At 41.6% G+C, this 16,385-nt stretch overlaps 1 protein-coding gene across 1 annotated transcript in view; it reads right to left on the reverse strand.

The window, feature by feature from the left end:
- The window catches only part of LOC134576878 (carbonic anhydrase-related protein 10-like), a 422,882-nt gene that overhangs the window by 111,204 nt on the left and 295,293 nt on the right, over window positions 1-16,385 (reverse strand). Inside the window, exon 4 of the mRNA XM_063435561.1 lies at window positions 3,169-3,264. Within this exon, the coding sequence (XP_063291631.1) occupies window positions 3,169-3,264 (96 nt within the window). The remainder of the gene's footprint in view (window positions 1-3,168; window positions 3,265-16,385) is intronic.

Genomic DNA, 16,385 nt, shown 5'->3' on the forward strand with positions numbered 1-16,385 from the left:
GTTTTTCTCTACCCAATCTGACAGAAAGTATACGCAGGAGCAGCGAACTGTTTCCTCAGACTGGCCAGATAGAGCGAAACAAGAGCATCTACCGCAGTCCATGGCAAGGTCACGTACACACAGGAGGAAGGTAAGAAAACATGGAAGGGGGTTCTTGAGACATATGGAGGTGGATGGGGGTTACTGAGACACAAAGAGGCACATGGGGGATAACTGGAACACACGTAGGGGATGGGGAGGTTACTGAGATGCACGGAAGAGTTGGTGAGTTACTGAGACACATGGAGTAGTTGGGATTACTAAAACACATGGAGGAGGTGGGAAGTTACTGAGACACATGGAGTAGTTGGGGGTTACTGAGACACATGTAGGGGTGGGGAGTTACTGAGACACATGGAGGGCAGGGGGGTTAATGAGACACATGGAGGGGCTGGGACATTAATGAGACACTAATGAAGGAGCTAGGGGGTTAAAATGAGACACTAATTTAGTGGTTGGGGGGTTAAGGAGACCTATTAAGGGGCTGTGGGAGATTAATGAGACACATGGAGAGTTTGGGGGAGGGTGGTTACTGTGGCACATTAAAGGCAGGGGGTTGCTGAGAATAATGGAGGGGCAGGGGGTTTAATTAAACACTAATGGAGGAGCCGGGAGGTCAATGAGATACTAATGAAAGGGCTGGGGCATTAATGAGACACGTGGAGGGGCAGGGGGTTAATGAGACACATGGAGGGTTTGGGGGGTTAATGAGACATATGGTGGGCTGGGTGGGGTTTACTGAGACACAAGGAGGGGCTAGCAGAGGTTAATGAGACACATGCAGAAACACACAGAGGGCTAGGGGAAGGCACTCAGAGGACTGATCAGCGAGGAACACAGGAGGGCTGGGGGGAACAAAGAGAGACACAGAGGGGCTGGGGGGACAAAGACACAGAATATTTTAAGGCGTTTTAAGGGTTATATTCAAAGTACTCATACTCCTTTGTAGTTCAGTCAGCCTTCTATAATTGATAACATAGATGCATTTGTTATACAGCGTGCATCACTCAATGCTGTCTTTGCTGCTCCTGTAAAGCATTTCCTGTATTAGAGGTTGTATGTGGAAAGTGATCAATTTCACTTCCTTCCAGCCTCACGTACAGACACTGGAGTTTTACACCCTCTATAACTTTTTTTTCAGCTCTGCTTTTAAGCATAAGAGGATGACTAGACTACTGAGGATGCTGGTCAAGGCTAATGGTATTGTTTTACCCTCATTAGCCAACTTAATTTTCAAAAAAAGCACATTATATTTGCTGAAAACAGGAGCCGCCTAGAGGATATGCACCTGTAGACACGTGCTTACTCTGTCTGCCTAATGGGAAAACTGTCTCTGTGCATAGTGGTTTGAAAATACAAGTGCAAAAGGGCCGTTAACCCCTTTTTTTGATTTCCATTCAACAGAAATTTGCACAAAGTTTTTATTTTACACCACTTTCTCCCTTTTACATTTATTTGGACCATGTAAAATTACGTTTAACACCAGTTTTGTGGCCTGTTAGTTCTATCAGAAAAAAATATACAATATCAAAGCAATAACAAAAATGACCTTTTTTAAAAGGTTTGAGAATGGTATTTATTGAACATTTGTAAAAAAAAAAAAAAAAAAGTACAAATAATAATAGATACATACCCTTAAAAGAGCAGAACCATAACATGTGCGTGGAGTTTTTATGATGCCAGTAAGCTGCAGGTCCTCTCCCCTGGTTCTTGAACAAATCACTTTTGAGAAATTGGCCAAACCAGTAGTTTCTTGAGGCACCCACAGTCTGGCCTCTGATTCACCAGAAGTACTAGTGTGGAAGTTAAACTTCAAGTATAGGAATTTAATCATTTATAGCTTTCTCATGCTTTTTCTTTTTTGAGATATATAGATTACATTTTCCCAACTCAACTATACCACATCTCATTTTGGGTAGTTTATTAATCCCCTAACTCAGTCAGTGTTCATAATTATAGTTATGTTTGAAATGTTGATTACATATCTTCGAAGAAGTGACCCTATTTAGGAGGAACAGTTCTATTCCATGCACAAATCCATTTGTCTCTCTTTTCTATCATTGTGTTCCTTATTTTTTAGAAACCCAGTATTCTTGGTGTACGTGGATTTATATCAACAAGTCTCTAAACTTCAATAAATGTATCTGTGTAAATAGGATACATTGTTCTAAATTACATTTTAGTTGCATAAATTGATAAATCACCCATTTGCAACTTTGCTGGTCGGGCGCTCTGGGGGAGAACCTAGTACAGTGTCAAGGCTTATAGTCCACAAAGGAGCCCTGGCCAGGGGACACTTGGGGGTGCCCAACAATATGCACACTAGCCCGTGTAGACACCGAGCAACGATACTACCAGTACTTCATTCAATTGTACTTGTTGTACCTATGATTATATGATTATATGTTTTCTGATATATATATATATATATATATATATATATATATATATATATATATATATATATATAGTGAAAATCTGTTACAGATGATAAACATATTCGAGACGCTTAGTAATTGTATCGGAACATATTGTTATTCGGCTTCTGCGCAAGTCATGCAAATATATGATTCTTTTTCGTGTGTTGCTGCTTAAATAAAGAATTTAAAATAAATAAATTGGTAAATCAGCTAAAAAATCCTAGAACACACCCATACATGCCTTAAATAAAAAGGAGTTTGGATTTGCATATTACAATCTCCAAACTTTGATGACTGTGTTATATGGAGTATTTAAGTAAGATAAATTAAATTAACCTTAAATAAGTTTTGTTTTTTTTACCTATGTGTGTATTCAATTCATTTCTAGCCAACTACATTTATTAGCAGTTTATCGACTCCCGATAAGCCAATGACTTTGCCACTTTTAACTGCAACACAATTACTTTATTAGGATGATGTAGATTTGCTACTTAGTGTCCCTTTATATTTTGAAATGTATATCTTAGTGTGATATCAATTCACTGTCCAACTAGATTAAGATTTATCAACATTAAATACATTAAAAATAGCTTTGGTGCCATTTCATTACAGTCGCAACATTAATGACAGTGATATGTAAAATACTATATTGAAAACATTTCTCATAATATAATATGTTTGCTCAATACATGAAAATATAGGAACTCACATTAATGAATAAAGATATTATAGCCAGGCCATTAGGGTTCCGTGATGCTTCGCTGACATTACTGTATAACTCCTGGTTATAATGAATCAGCTGAACCTGTAATAAGTGAGGGATATCACACAAGGTCAGTTGCTAAAAAAGAATAGTGAAAGTCAAAAGGTCATGTAACAAAGAAGTAAGATGGATAAGTAGGCAAGAAAGAGAATAGCCATGAACAAGCACAGATTAATAGCTACATGAAAAAGATAGACAGGGAACAGTGGAATTTAAAACAGCTTGAAGTAAATATGGTCCCAAAGGAATATGGCACATGTTCAGCCATGTGTAGGAAAATTAACTCTTACAATGTTTTCTTAAAATAGAAGTAAAATACAGTAACTAATGCTGCATTTGTTATTTCATATTTTTGTTTGCTTTCTCAAATAATTCTGGAATTTAATTTATTGCATTCAAGAAGACAGTAAATTAATGTATACATTAAATTATTAATTTATATATTACATTAATTTATGAATAACAACGTTTATAAAAACAACCAGACATCTCCGGACTGTGTATGTATGACACAGTCCGGAGTTGTGTGGTTGTTGTTATAAACATTGTTGTTATTCATAAATTAATTCATTTAATCTATAAATTAATAATTTATACGTGCCGTACACACACAGTCCGGAGATGTCTGGTTGTTGTTATAAACATTGTTGTTATTCATAAATTAATTAATTTAATTTATAAATTAATAATTTAATGTATACATTAATTTACTATCTTCTTGAATAGTAAATTAATGTATACTATTGAAAACTATATATATATATATATATATATATATATATATATATATATATATATATTATTGTTGTTTAGGAAAAAATACAAAAGTCAGATATTTACTAAAACAGATTAATTGCAAGGTTCCCTAATTAAATTACCTAAAAAAGGATTGGGCAGGTTATTGCTAGGTATAGACTGAAAAGTGGCCAGCTTTTTTTTTTTTTTTTTTTTTAGAAGTAAATAAACTGAGGTAATTATTTTGCACCAGTTTGTTAATAGCTCATTAAGCTTACCTATGTAGATAGTTTTTATGAGGGATTATCAGTTATGTACTTTTGATCTCTTGACTTCAGCAATTGCTTGATAGAAAGCCATTGAAAACATTAAGCTGTTAGCAGGATGTGATGCATAAATATATAAATAAATTAAATCAGTTGTTCTTTCTTAGTAGTATGAAGTTTACAATCCCTTCTCCTACCCCATTCATTCTCGGGCAAGAAAAAAATTGTACTATATATTTTTATTAACCAAAGAACATATGACAAATGGCTCTCATTTCCATCCACTGGATGTGACTTCATTAATGATAATAGGCAAGGGGCAAACAGTTGTTCTCCGCTTCTTCCCCTATCCCACTGCTTGTGTGATGAGCTTAAAAAAAACACAAGTTCAATAAATTGAGTGGGATCAAGGCTCACATTTTCCTTTAATGCCAAGCACAATACTCACTAAACCCATTGTAGCACTTATGGTGCTAGAAGAATAATGGCGCTATCCCTTTCTGTTTCTGTGTCACACCATTTGTAAGTATCAACTGACATAAGCATTCTAATGTCCAAATTTGGACAAAACAGGCTTTGCTAATGTGAAAGTGTAACTCTGCAACAGCATTAAGGCAAGTGAGGGGTAAATAGGCACCTGGGAGATTGTTACATAGTTACATAGGCTGAAAAGAGACATGTGTCCATCAAGTTCAGCCTTACTCATAATTGTTTTTTTGCTGTTGAGCGAAAAGAAAGGGTGAGGTACAGAAAGGAAAAAAGGGAAAGGTTAAGGAGGGTATCAAAAGTTAACATAATTTACATAGTATACATTACAATCAATGTGGGTATACATAGAGGTGAGGTTGTGCCGAAGCAAGTAACAGTTCCATGACCACAATATAAACCTTCCAGTCTGGTCCTGGGCCCCATTATAAACCCCTTAAGGACACATGACATGTGTGACATGTCATGATTCCCTTTTATTCCAGAAGTTTGATCATTAAGGGGTTAAGTTAGTCTAGTGTAACGAAAATATACCCCAACTCGCAGGATTCAACTCGACAAAAGACAACACAGAGGAGAGATACGTCTACCGGACCTCAGAATGGCCGGACTCGACGTATATGAGAGGAGACTGTAGCGGAGGCCTGGTATTGCACAGGTTAACTCCACTATAGATCCCAGTGAGGCTCAGGAACAAGTATTATAAATCCATAGAGTAGTACTTTCAGCAGGCAAAACAATCCAATAATATCCCAACAGCACTCCCAATAACTGGACGACACACAGCATCAGGAACAGAACTGACCTTTAATCCACACAGTCTCCTTATAAAGCATTCTCCCATGCAAGGGAGGGATTCACATTAATTAGGACAGTAACCAATAATATAACCGAGGGCTCAGGAACAAGGCAATTGTAAATACACAAGCAGAGTTTCCAGCAGGTAAAATAACACAGCAATATCCCAACAGCAATCCCAATAACTGGACGACACACAGTTTCAGGAGCAGAACTGACAATCTTTATTCCAGGGTTCCTTATAAAGCATGCTCCCATGCAAGGGATAACTGTTACCTCCCACACATCTCCTCCCCTCAGAGTGACTTATAATCCCCTTAACTATACTGTACATTTACCCCAAACCTGGATGTACCTCTAAACTAGTACATAGCATCAATCTTAGGGTACCGCCAGGTAGCCCTGATCTGGGTGAAGAATATATCCAAAATTCACCCAGATCGGACCAGGGGTTCGGTAGTTAGATGGAGGGTGAAGTTTGACCGACCGCACACGAGGTGGTATCCGAAAAGGGTTTCATGCGTTTGGGCCCTGCGGTCGGTCTCCGTTCGGCAGTAAAAACATACAGTAATCCTAGCCATCCATACTTAAATTCACCTGTATTATAGTTCCCTTGTTCGGTACTTTGTTTCTACCGAATGGGAGTTCGTTAGGTCTCTCCGTTCGGTTTATTTATTTTGTGTTCAGGGCATAGAAAGCCGGAATGAGAATATATAACTTATACCATATAATAAAATAGAAAATATGAAACAGACGATTGTGGTGTGCCGAAACCGACGATGCGGTAGGCCTGTAATAAAAGAGGGCCCACCCTGAGTATTATTGTTATTAAAGGGAGCGGTGGGAGGGGTAAATCGCCAGACCAACAACAGTAATGAGGAGGGATCTGGAGATCTTTAAGTAGGGAAATGATGTCCCTCCCACAACTACAGGCAAAGCCTTTCATTTGTGTTTAGGGCATAGAAAGCTGTAATGACAGTACCGTATATACTCGATGTAGCGGAGAGCTGATATCCCACAGCTATTCTCCACTTAAGATCCCAGTGAGGCTCAGGAACAAGGCAATTGTAAATACACAAGCAGAGTTTCCAGCAGGTAAAATAACACAGCAATATCCCAACAGCAATCCCAATAACTGGACGACACACAGTTTCAGGAGCAGAACTGACAATCTTTATTCCAGGGTTCCTTATAAAGCATGCTCCCATGCAAGGGATAACTGTTACCTCCCACACATCTCCTCCCCTCAGAGTGACTCATAATCCCCTTAACTTATACAGTACATTACCCCAAACCTGGATGTACCCCTAAACTAGTACATAACATTAATATTAGGGTACCGCTAGGTAGCCCTGATCTGGGTTAACAATATATCCAAAATTCACCCAGATCGGACCAGGGGTTCGGTAGTTAGGTGGAGGGTGAAGTTTGACCGACCGCACACGAGGTGGTAGCCGAAAAGGGTTCCATACGTTTGGGCCCTGTGGTCGGTCTCTGTTTGGCAGTTGAAATATACAATAATCTTAGCCATCCACACTTAAATTCACCTGCATTACAGTTCCCTCGTTCGGTACTTGGTTTCTACCGAATGGGGCTTCGTTAGGTCCCTCCGTTGGGTAGTTACGGAACTCTGGAGGTCTCAGCGGTGTTCGGTTGTTTGAGTGTCCGATTTGAGTTCCAGACACTCGACGACCAAACACCGCTGAGGTTTTGATGCGTAAGATGGCCGCCGCACGTGATTCGTATACCGAACAGCGGCCACCCAGGCATTAGCAATTACAGTTTAAGTTGCGGTTTGCGAGAAGTGTGAACGCCTAACGAGGCGCACACTTCTCACTGGGGTGGTCTAATGATTCGGTAGTTTCATTCCCATGAAACTACCGAACCCACATGCGAAATCATACAGAAATACATGAATACAATAAAACGAATACAGTCACATATGCATGTTACAGGACAGGCTTAATACATTCCGCTACAGAGACAGAGTCAGGAACGATCCGAGGTCAAGGGCACAGAGAGACAGCGTAAACTAGGACTAGCCGGGGTCTGGTACACAGTAAACAGCAAGCCGGCAAACATAACAAATAAGGATAAAGAGATAACGTAGTCAGAAACAAAGCCAAGGTCAAGTACGAAGGAACACAACTGAACACAACAAGCGCTAAAGGGAACTGAAACAGAAACCACGATAGGGCAGGGAGTAAAGGGAGAGGTAAGTTTAAATACCTTCAACTTATTCTTGATTGGCCCCTGTCATATCCACGCCCCCAAAATGTGAGAGTATGGGGAGTGTGGGGTGACAGGGGCCAATGGGAGACCGTTTTGATTTTCGGCTCCCACTTTCCCTTTAAGAGCGTGCTCGTGGCGCGCGGTGGGGTCTCAGAGCTAGGCGGGACAAATGACCGCATTCCGCGGTCAGCGCCCGCATTCCGCGGTCAGTGCCCGCCATCATCGGCGCTCTGAGCGCGCCGAGAACAGAGGACCTCGGCCGGCCCCCGGACAAGGTAAGTAACACTACAGTACCCCCCCCTGAGGACACGCCCTCCGGGCGGTTAGGGCCAGGTTTGGCAGGAAAACGAGAATGGAAAGAACGCACAAGGCGGGGAGCATGAACAGCATCAGCTGAAATCCAACTGCGCTCCTCAGGCCCATATCCCTTCCAATGTACCAAGTACTGAAGTCGACCCCTAAGGAAATGAGAGTCAAGAACAGCAGAAACTTCGAATTCCTCATGACCCTCCACAGAGACAGGAGGGGGAGGAGGAGTATGCTGGGTATAGCGGTTGCGTACGTAAGGCTTCAACAATGAGGTGTGAAAGACATTAGGAATACACAGATTCTTAGGCAGACCCAAGGCATACGAAACAGGATTAACCTTATGTAGGATACGATAAGGACCAATGAAGCGAGGAGCCAATTTCATAGAAGGCACCCATAGGTGAATATTCCACGTGGAAAGCAAAACCCTGTCCCCCACAACATAAGAAGGAGCCGCTCTGCGATGCTTGTCAGCCAGAGCCTTCTGGTGAGCAGCGGAATCCACCAAAGAACGCTGAACCTGCTCCCAAGTATTACGCAAACCAGCCAAATGCTCATCCAGAACTGGCATGCCCTGTGAGGAGAATGCAGCCAGAAGAACAACGGGATGCTGGCCATAGACAACATAAAAAGGGCTTTTGCCGGAAGAATCATGAGTGGCGTTATTCCGAGCAAACTCAGCCCAAGGAAGAAGGTCAGACCAATTGTTCTGATGGTGGGACACAAAACAACGAAGGTACTGCTTCAGAGACTGGTTGGCACGTTCTGCAGCTCCATTAGACTGGGGATGGTAAGCGGGAGAAAATGAGAGAGAAATACCCATTTCTGAACAAAAGGCTTCCCAGAACCTGGAAATAAATTGGCTACCCCTATTGGACACAATAGATACGGGAATACCATACAACCGGAATACCTCTCTAGCGAAGATACTAGCTAGTTCCCTGGATGTGGGCAACTTGTAAAGAGGCACAAAGTGAGCCATTTTGGAAAACCGATCTACTATCATCAGGATAACTGTGTAACCATTCAAAGGGGTTAATTCAACAATAAAATCCATGGATAGGTTAGACCAAGGTCTCTCGGGAACGGGTAATGGGTGCAAAAGCCCACAAGGAACTCTACGAGAAGATTTCATACAGGCACAAGTAGCACCTATATAGTCAATGACATCCTTGCATAAGGAATCCCACCAAAAATACAGAGAAACAGCTGACATTGTTTTGGAAATACCAGGATGTCCAGCAGTCTTAGTATCATGATATAACGACAGAATATCCCGTCTCTCGGGAACATCAACGAACAATTTATCAATAGGCCTCTTGCTAGGTGCCATGCTTTGTTTCACCTGTATGGCCTGCAAGAGGGATGAAGAAATAGACAAAATAGTAGTAGCTATTATTCTGTCTGGGGGAATGACAGGAGTAACATCAATCTCCTGTTTGTCAGCAGTTTCGAACTGTCTGGACAGAGCGTCTGCTTTAATGTTACGATCACCTAGTCTATAGGTGATAATATAATTGAAACGGGACAAAAACAATGACCACCTAGCCTGCCCAGAAGATAATCTTTTAGCTTCACCAAGGTAGGATAGGTTCTTGTGATCCGTAAAAATGAGGATAGGATCCTTAGTTCCTTCTAACAAGTGTCTCCATTCTTTAAGAGCTAAGATAATAGCAAGGAGTTCACGATTACCCACATCATAATTCGTTTCAGCTTTGGACATATGTCTAGAAAAGAAGCCACAAGGATGCAATGGCTTTTCAGGCGATTCTCTTTGGGACAAAACAGCACCTACCCCAATATCAGAAGCATCTACTTCAAGAATATAAGGCAGTGAGGGGATAGGATGCTGTAAAATAGGTGCAGAGGCGAATGTAGTTTTAAGAAAGTGGAAAGCCTGAAGTGCCTCGGGAGACCAGATACGAGTATTACCACCCTTTTTTGTCATACGGGTGATAGGCGCTACAATAGAAGAAAAACCCTTAATAAAGCGTCTATAATAGTTAGAGAAACCAAGAAAACGCTGAATGGCTTTCAACCCTTGTGGTAGAGGCCACTCTATGACAGCAGAAAGCTTCTGGGGATCCATACGAAAATCTTTGTCAGAAATCAAATACCCCAAAAACTGGACTTCGGATTGGTCAAATAAATTTTTTCTAGTTTACAATAAAGACCATTAGCAAGAAGGGTCTTGAGGACCGTTGTAACATGTCTGTGATGAGTGTGTAAATCTGTAGAATATATTAGTATGTCGTCCAAGTATACAATTACAAATGTGTGAATAAAGTCTCTTAAGACGTCATTAATGAATTCTTGAAATATTGCTGGGGCATTGCAAAGACCAAATGGCATAACAGTATACTCGTAATGACCGGATCTAGTGTTGAATGCAGTCTTCCATTCGTGGCCTTTCTTAATACGTATTAAATTGTATGCACCTCTAAGGTCCAATTTAGTAAATACAGTAGCATGTTTCAGCCTGTCAACAATTCTGTGATTAAAGGTATAGGGTATGCATTTTTGATAGTGATTTTGTTTAGACCTCTATAATCGATACACAGCCTTAAATCACCTTCTTTCTTAGATACGAAGAAGAACCCCGCTCCAGCTGGAGAAGAGGATCTCCTAATGAACCCCTTTTCTAGTGATTCCTTAACATATTCCTCCATGATACGGGTTTCCTGAATAAATAAAGGGTACACCCTGCCCTTTGGAGGTATAGTGCCAGGCAATATATCGATAGCACAATAGGGTCTGTGTGGCGGCAATTTATCAGCCTCCCTTTTATCGAATACAGTCTTGAGAAACAAGTACTGAGGAGGTATAACAGCAGACAAAGGAGGAGTTGTAGGAACATTAATAGAAAGTAGAGGGGTGACTTTTATCATACAAGATTTGTGGCAGGCTTTGCTCCATGACTTTAATTGCCCCGACCCCTAGTCAAAAATGGGATTGTGAGAACGTAGCCATGGGTACCCTAACACGATATGAGAAGAGATAGAGGTGATAACCTGGAACTGAACAGTCTCAAAGTGTAAAACCCCTGTATACATGAATAATGGTACAGTTTCATGGGTAACAACTGGAGTAATTAAAGGTCTACCATCTATGGCCTCAATGGCCAAGGGTATCTCCCTCTCTCTGATGGGAATGTTGTTTTTCGTAACAAAACCAGAGTCTATGAAGTTCTCAGCAGCCCTGGAATCAACCAAGGCTAGTATGCTTTCAGCTATACAACTCTTTCCCATATGAAGAGAAACAGGGAGAAGCAAACGGTTAGGAGGCAATTTAGGAGACTTAGATATCACACCCAAGGCCAGTCCCCTATAAGGTCTTAGGTGCGAGAGTTTTCCGGAAGCAAATACCATATGGTCTCTCCTACCACAGTATAGGCAGAGTCCGTCCCTTCTCCTAAGTCATTTTTCAGTATCAGAGAGTTTGCCAACCCCTAATTGCATGGGTTCCTCCTCAGATACTTTAACACTCTCAGGTTTATCAATTCTGGGGTTAATAGGTGTAACAAAACGTCTATTCCTGTTCTTAGTATAGAGCCTGTCACGAATCCTATTATCTATATCAATGAGGTAATCAATAAGGTCCTCTAATGCAATAGGAAGCTCCCTTGCTGCTACCTCATCCAATATAGTGTCAGATAAACCTTCCATGAACGCAGAAGTTAACCCATTATTGGTCCAATCTACCTGTGAAGCAAGGGTACGAAACTGAATAGCATAGTCAGCCACAGACCTAAAACCCTGTTTAATTCTCATTAATGCTCTTGCGGCATTCTTTGACCTTTTCGTTGTGTCAAAAGTTCTACGAAAAGCCGTAAGAAAACTATTGAAATTATGCACCATAGGTCCATTGGCCTCCCAAATAGGATTTGCCTACTCAAGTGCTTTGTCAGTAAATTGATGCATCAAAAACCCCACTTTAGACCTATCAGTGGGAAAGGAACGTGGATACATCTCAAAGTGGAATTCTATTTGATTAATGAAACCTCTGCATGTCTTAGCTTCCCCTCCATAAATGGGAGGGGATGATAAATGGGGCGAAGTATTAGGCAAATTGGATACTTCGGGAAGAAGAGGTGTAGGAGGGTTAGGTGCGGTTGCAGGAATAGTTCTAGACAAGAGCGTCTGGAGAACCTGAGCTATCTGATCCATACGGTGATCCTGCTCTACAAACCTTGCCTCATGAGAAGCCATTTGCTGATCCAAATCTGCGGGGTCCATGGCCCTATCGTAATGTAACAAAAATATACCCCAACTCGCAGGATTCAACTCGACAAAAGACAACACAGAGGAGAGATACGTCTACCAGACCTTAGAATGGCCGGACTCGACGTATATGAGAGGAGACAGAGTAAGGAACGATCCGAGGTCAAGGGCACAGAGAGACAGCGTAAACTAGGACTAGCCGGGGTCTGGTACACAGTAAACAGCAAGCCGGCAAACAGAACAGATAAGGATAAAGAGATAACGTAGTCAGAAACAAAGCCAAGGTCAAGTACGAAGGAACACAACTGAACACAACAAGCGCTAAAGGGAACTGAAACAGAAACCACAATAGGGCAGGGAGTAAAGGGAGAGGTAAGTTTAAATACCTTCAACTTATTCTTGATTGGCCCCTGTCATATCCACGCCCCCAAAATGTGAGAGTATGGGGAGTGTGGGGTGACAGGACACTCCCAGGACAGGACACAGGACAGTTTTGATTTTCGGCTCCCACTTCCTCTTTAAGAGCGTGCTCGTGACGCGCGGCGCGCTCTCAGAGCTAGGCGGGACACGTGACCGCATTCCGCGGTCAGCGCCCGCCGTCATCGGCGCTCTGAGCGCGCCGAGAACAGAGGACCTCGGCCAGCCCCCGGACAAGGTAAGTAACGCTACATCTAGCCATGGTTGCCAAGAGTTATAGAAAGTTTCAGCTTGTTTGTGTGATGTGATTGACATCTTTTCATAAATATAGTACTGGTGGAGCTTATCCAAGAGTTGTTCTCGGGATGGGCAGAGTTGTTCTCGGGATGGGCAGTGGAGTGCAATTAAGTTTCTAGCCACCGATATGAGATGTGAGAGGTGAGAGCTATCGGCTGACGGGTTCGTTTAGGGAATTCTTTGGGGAAGAACAGGAGTAGACCTGTGCCTATGGTGATAGGTCTATTAATAGTTGTGACAGATTTAAGGATTTAATTCACTTCGTCCCATAATGGTTGTAGGATCGTACAGCTCAACCATATGTGTTTCATGTGTCCATCCCCATCCCCACATCTCCAACACCCCCCTGGCACATTCAGGAATATTTTGTGGAGTCTGCTAGGTGTCAAATACCATCTATAGATTAGTTTTCTTTGTGCCTCCATATGTTAATAGCATTGGGTGACACCTTTTAGGGCATTGATAGAGGAGATCCAATCCGCATCCGACATTGTGCTGTTGGTCTCTGTCACATATTGGTTTGTGAAGGTAAGTGATTTGCATTGGGACCCTAGCATTATGGTTTTATAGCATGTTGACAGTGCTTTAGGTTTGGTAGGTGCTCATTGGCACCTGGCATGGATCGTGGATGCATTTACAAAAAGTGGGGTGGCCATTTCAGCCCTGGAGTATACGTGTGTTTGTAGAATGCTTTTGATTTGTAAATAAGGAAATACAAAATAATTTGGTAGATTGTGGTGTTTTTGTAGCTCTGAGAAGGCTGTAACACCTGTATTGGTTATTATTTGTTCAATTAAAGAGACACCTGCTTTATTCCAGGAGTGTAGTGTAAAGCACGGGCTTATTGCTCGTAAAGCAGTGAGTGGGGTGTATGGGTGAAATTTTAGTTGGGCACCATGGGTGTGTTGAAATAGATCCCAGTGGTATATTGTCAAGAGCGTGGCTCGGAATAAGTGTTTAGTTTTCCATGATTGCCCATTAGTACGTCTGGCTGAGGGCATTTATTTGTATGGCCGTTTCTAAGTGGGCAGCTTTGTAATATGCGTGAACGTTGGGACGGCCTATCCCTCCGTCTGAGGTATTTCTTTTTAAGAGGTGCATGGGAAGTCTGGGTTTGCGAGAGTCCCATAGGAAGGTGGAAAACAAAGTTTGTATGTGTTTACAAAAAGAAAGAAGGGCGCGAATCGGTAGCATATGGAATACATATAAGCTCTTTGGGAGTAGTACCATTTTAATTGTGTTCGTATTCCCTATCCACAATAGCTTAACTGACTTTCATTTATGAAATTCCTGTCTGCACATCGTGAGCAGTGTTTTAAAATTGTATGCATACATCTCGTCAGTGGTGGGTGCAAACTTTATCCCTAGATATGTGATGTGTTTGTCTCTCCAATCAAAGTTGAAGGTGTGTTTTAGGGAGTTATTATGTGCGCCCGGATGCCTATTGGCAGTGCTTGTGTTTTAGCCTCATTTAATATGTAGTAGGAGATAGATCCATAGGTCTCCAAAAGGGTTATTAGCGTCGGTAGGGATTATTATTATTATTATCGTCATTTATATAGCGCCAACAGATTCCGTAGCGAGGGATGTTTAACTATAAATAGGACAATTATAAGAGAACTTACAGGAACAATAGGTTGAAGAGGACCCTGATCAAACGAGCTTACAGTCTATAGGATGTGGGGTATAAAACACATTAGGGCAGAAATATCAATCAAATAAGTGATACCGGAGAAACTGACGGAAGCCAAGCACAGAGAGATGGACACAGGTTTCTTCAGGAAGGAAGAGATTCTTTATTGGATCACCGATCGGGACTCAGAGGGACTAGCGTCACCAAAATACAGCAAAGTCTGAGTACTGAATACATAGAGTACATTCCTTATATAGCACTGTAGCTCCTCCCACAATTAACTACACCCACACATACCCTTAACCTATTTAATGAATAGAGTCTAAACTCATCCATCCGGTCTAACCACGTGGCTCATCTGATACAAAGGAGAGGGACGCGTAATTCCAGTTCTTACATTCCTGCACCTGGTCAGTACAGTGATAACAGTATCTTAGCTACGTGTAATTAACTAACTGATACTACAAACACATATACATACATATGCCTTGTGGCAATCTTAGCCTGCTAAACTTGTATTTTACTGGAATTACATCACATTCCCCCCTTTGATGCCTCTGATATTTCACAATTACTTGAGGCATCACTTAACCTTGGTTTGCATATACCTCAGGTTACCATGAACCAGACCAGACTTATCTTATGATGTGAATCTTTTAACACTCATCTTCCTGCATTGGTTCTCCTTGATCTAGAGCCTTATACTTATATATCGCCATTATCTGTGCAGCAGCCTTCCTCTCTGCTATACTTCCTATCAGGCTTTGCACAGACCTAACTACTAAGGGTATAAGACACGGTAGGAGTAGACACAACAGTAAAATCAGTAGGACTCCACCTACCACTGCCTTAAGCCCTCCAAACCACTCATACCAGCTACCAAACCAACTACTTGGATTGTACCCTTTCCATACCTGAGTAGGCACATGCACTAGTTTAACCATATGGCTAGTAAGCTCAGCTATTGCTTGCCCTTCGTCATCTATTTGAAGACAGCAATTGCTCAGGTTAAACTTCCCACATACACCTCCCTCTACTGCCAAAAGGTAATCCAAGGCTAATCTATTTTGGTACACTGCTGTCCTCATCCTGGTATTATGCTTCGCTAGAAGATTGAGTGCTTGTGAGGTCTCATTAGTAATAATCTCAACCACCGCCTGTAATCTTATAATACGGTTGAGCATATAAATTGGGGTTCTATAACCAAAGGTACCATCTTCTGCCCACGTGGCTGGCCCATAATAATCTATGATACGCTGGGGAGGCCATTCATTATCTTCCCAGGTGCCTATCTCTAAGGGTCCCCTTTTCTTCCTATGATTCACATCATACACTTTAACACCTAAAGTCTCACCTGTTTCAATCGGTAACAAGAAGAAGGATGGTTTGAGCATACCCAACACACATGCCCCTTCCCAGTCCTGTGGCAACTCCGAATAGGCTTTCTTACCACAGATCCAGTACAAATTTGCTGGGGCTCTCCAGGTAGATGTGATGGATAAATCAAACCACACATCCTTTAAACTGGCATATCTAGCAAACGGGTTAGATGGTTCTGAGACATTTGAAGCCGACCACCAAGTTGTATTTTTAGTATCATCATCATAAGCTTTTTGCCCTAGACAAGTTAATTCTCCTACAGAAGTATTATACATTATTCCTTTCCTTGCTATGCAAACATAACCTATGATGGAGGTCTTTAATCTCCACTCAGATTTACCTCTAACACTCAAATGATAATCGGCTTGTGTAGATATTAGTTGGTCAACT

Source organism: Pelobates fuscus, chromosome 11, assembly GCF_036172605.1.
Source record: "Pelobates fuscus isolate aPelFus1 chromosome 11, aPelFus1.pri, whole genome shotgun sequence".
NCBI classification, from domain to species: Eukaryota; Metazoa; Chordata; class Amphibia; order Anura; family Pelobatidae; genus Pelobates; species Pelobates fuscus.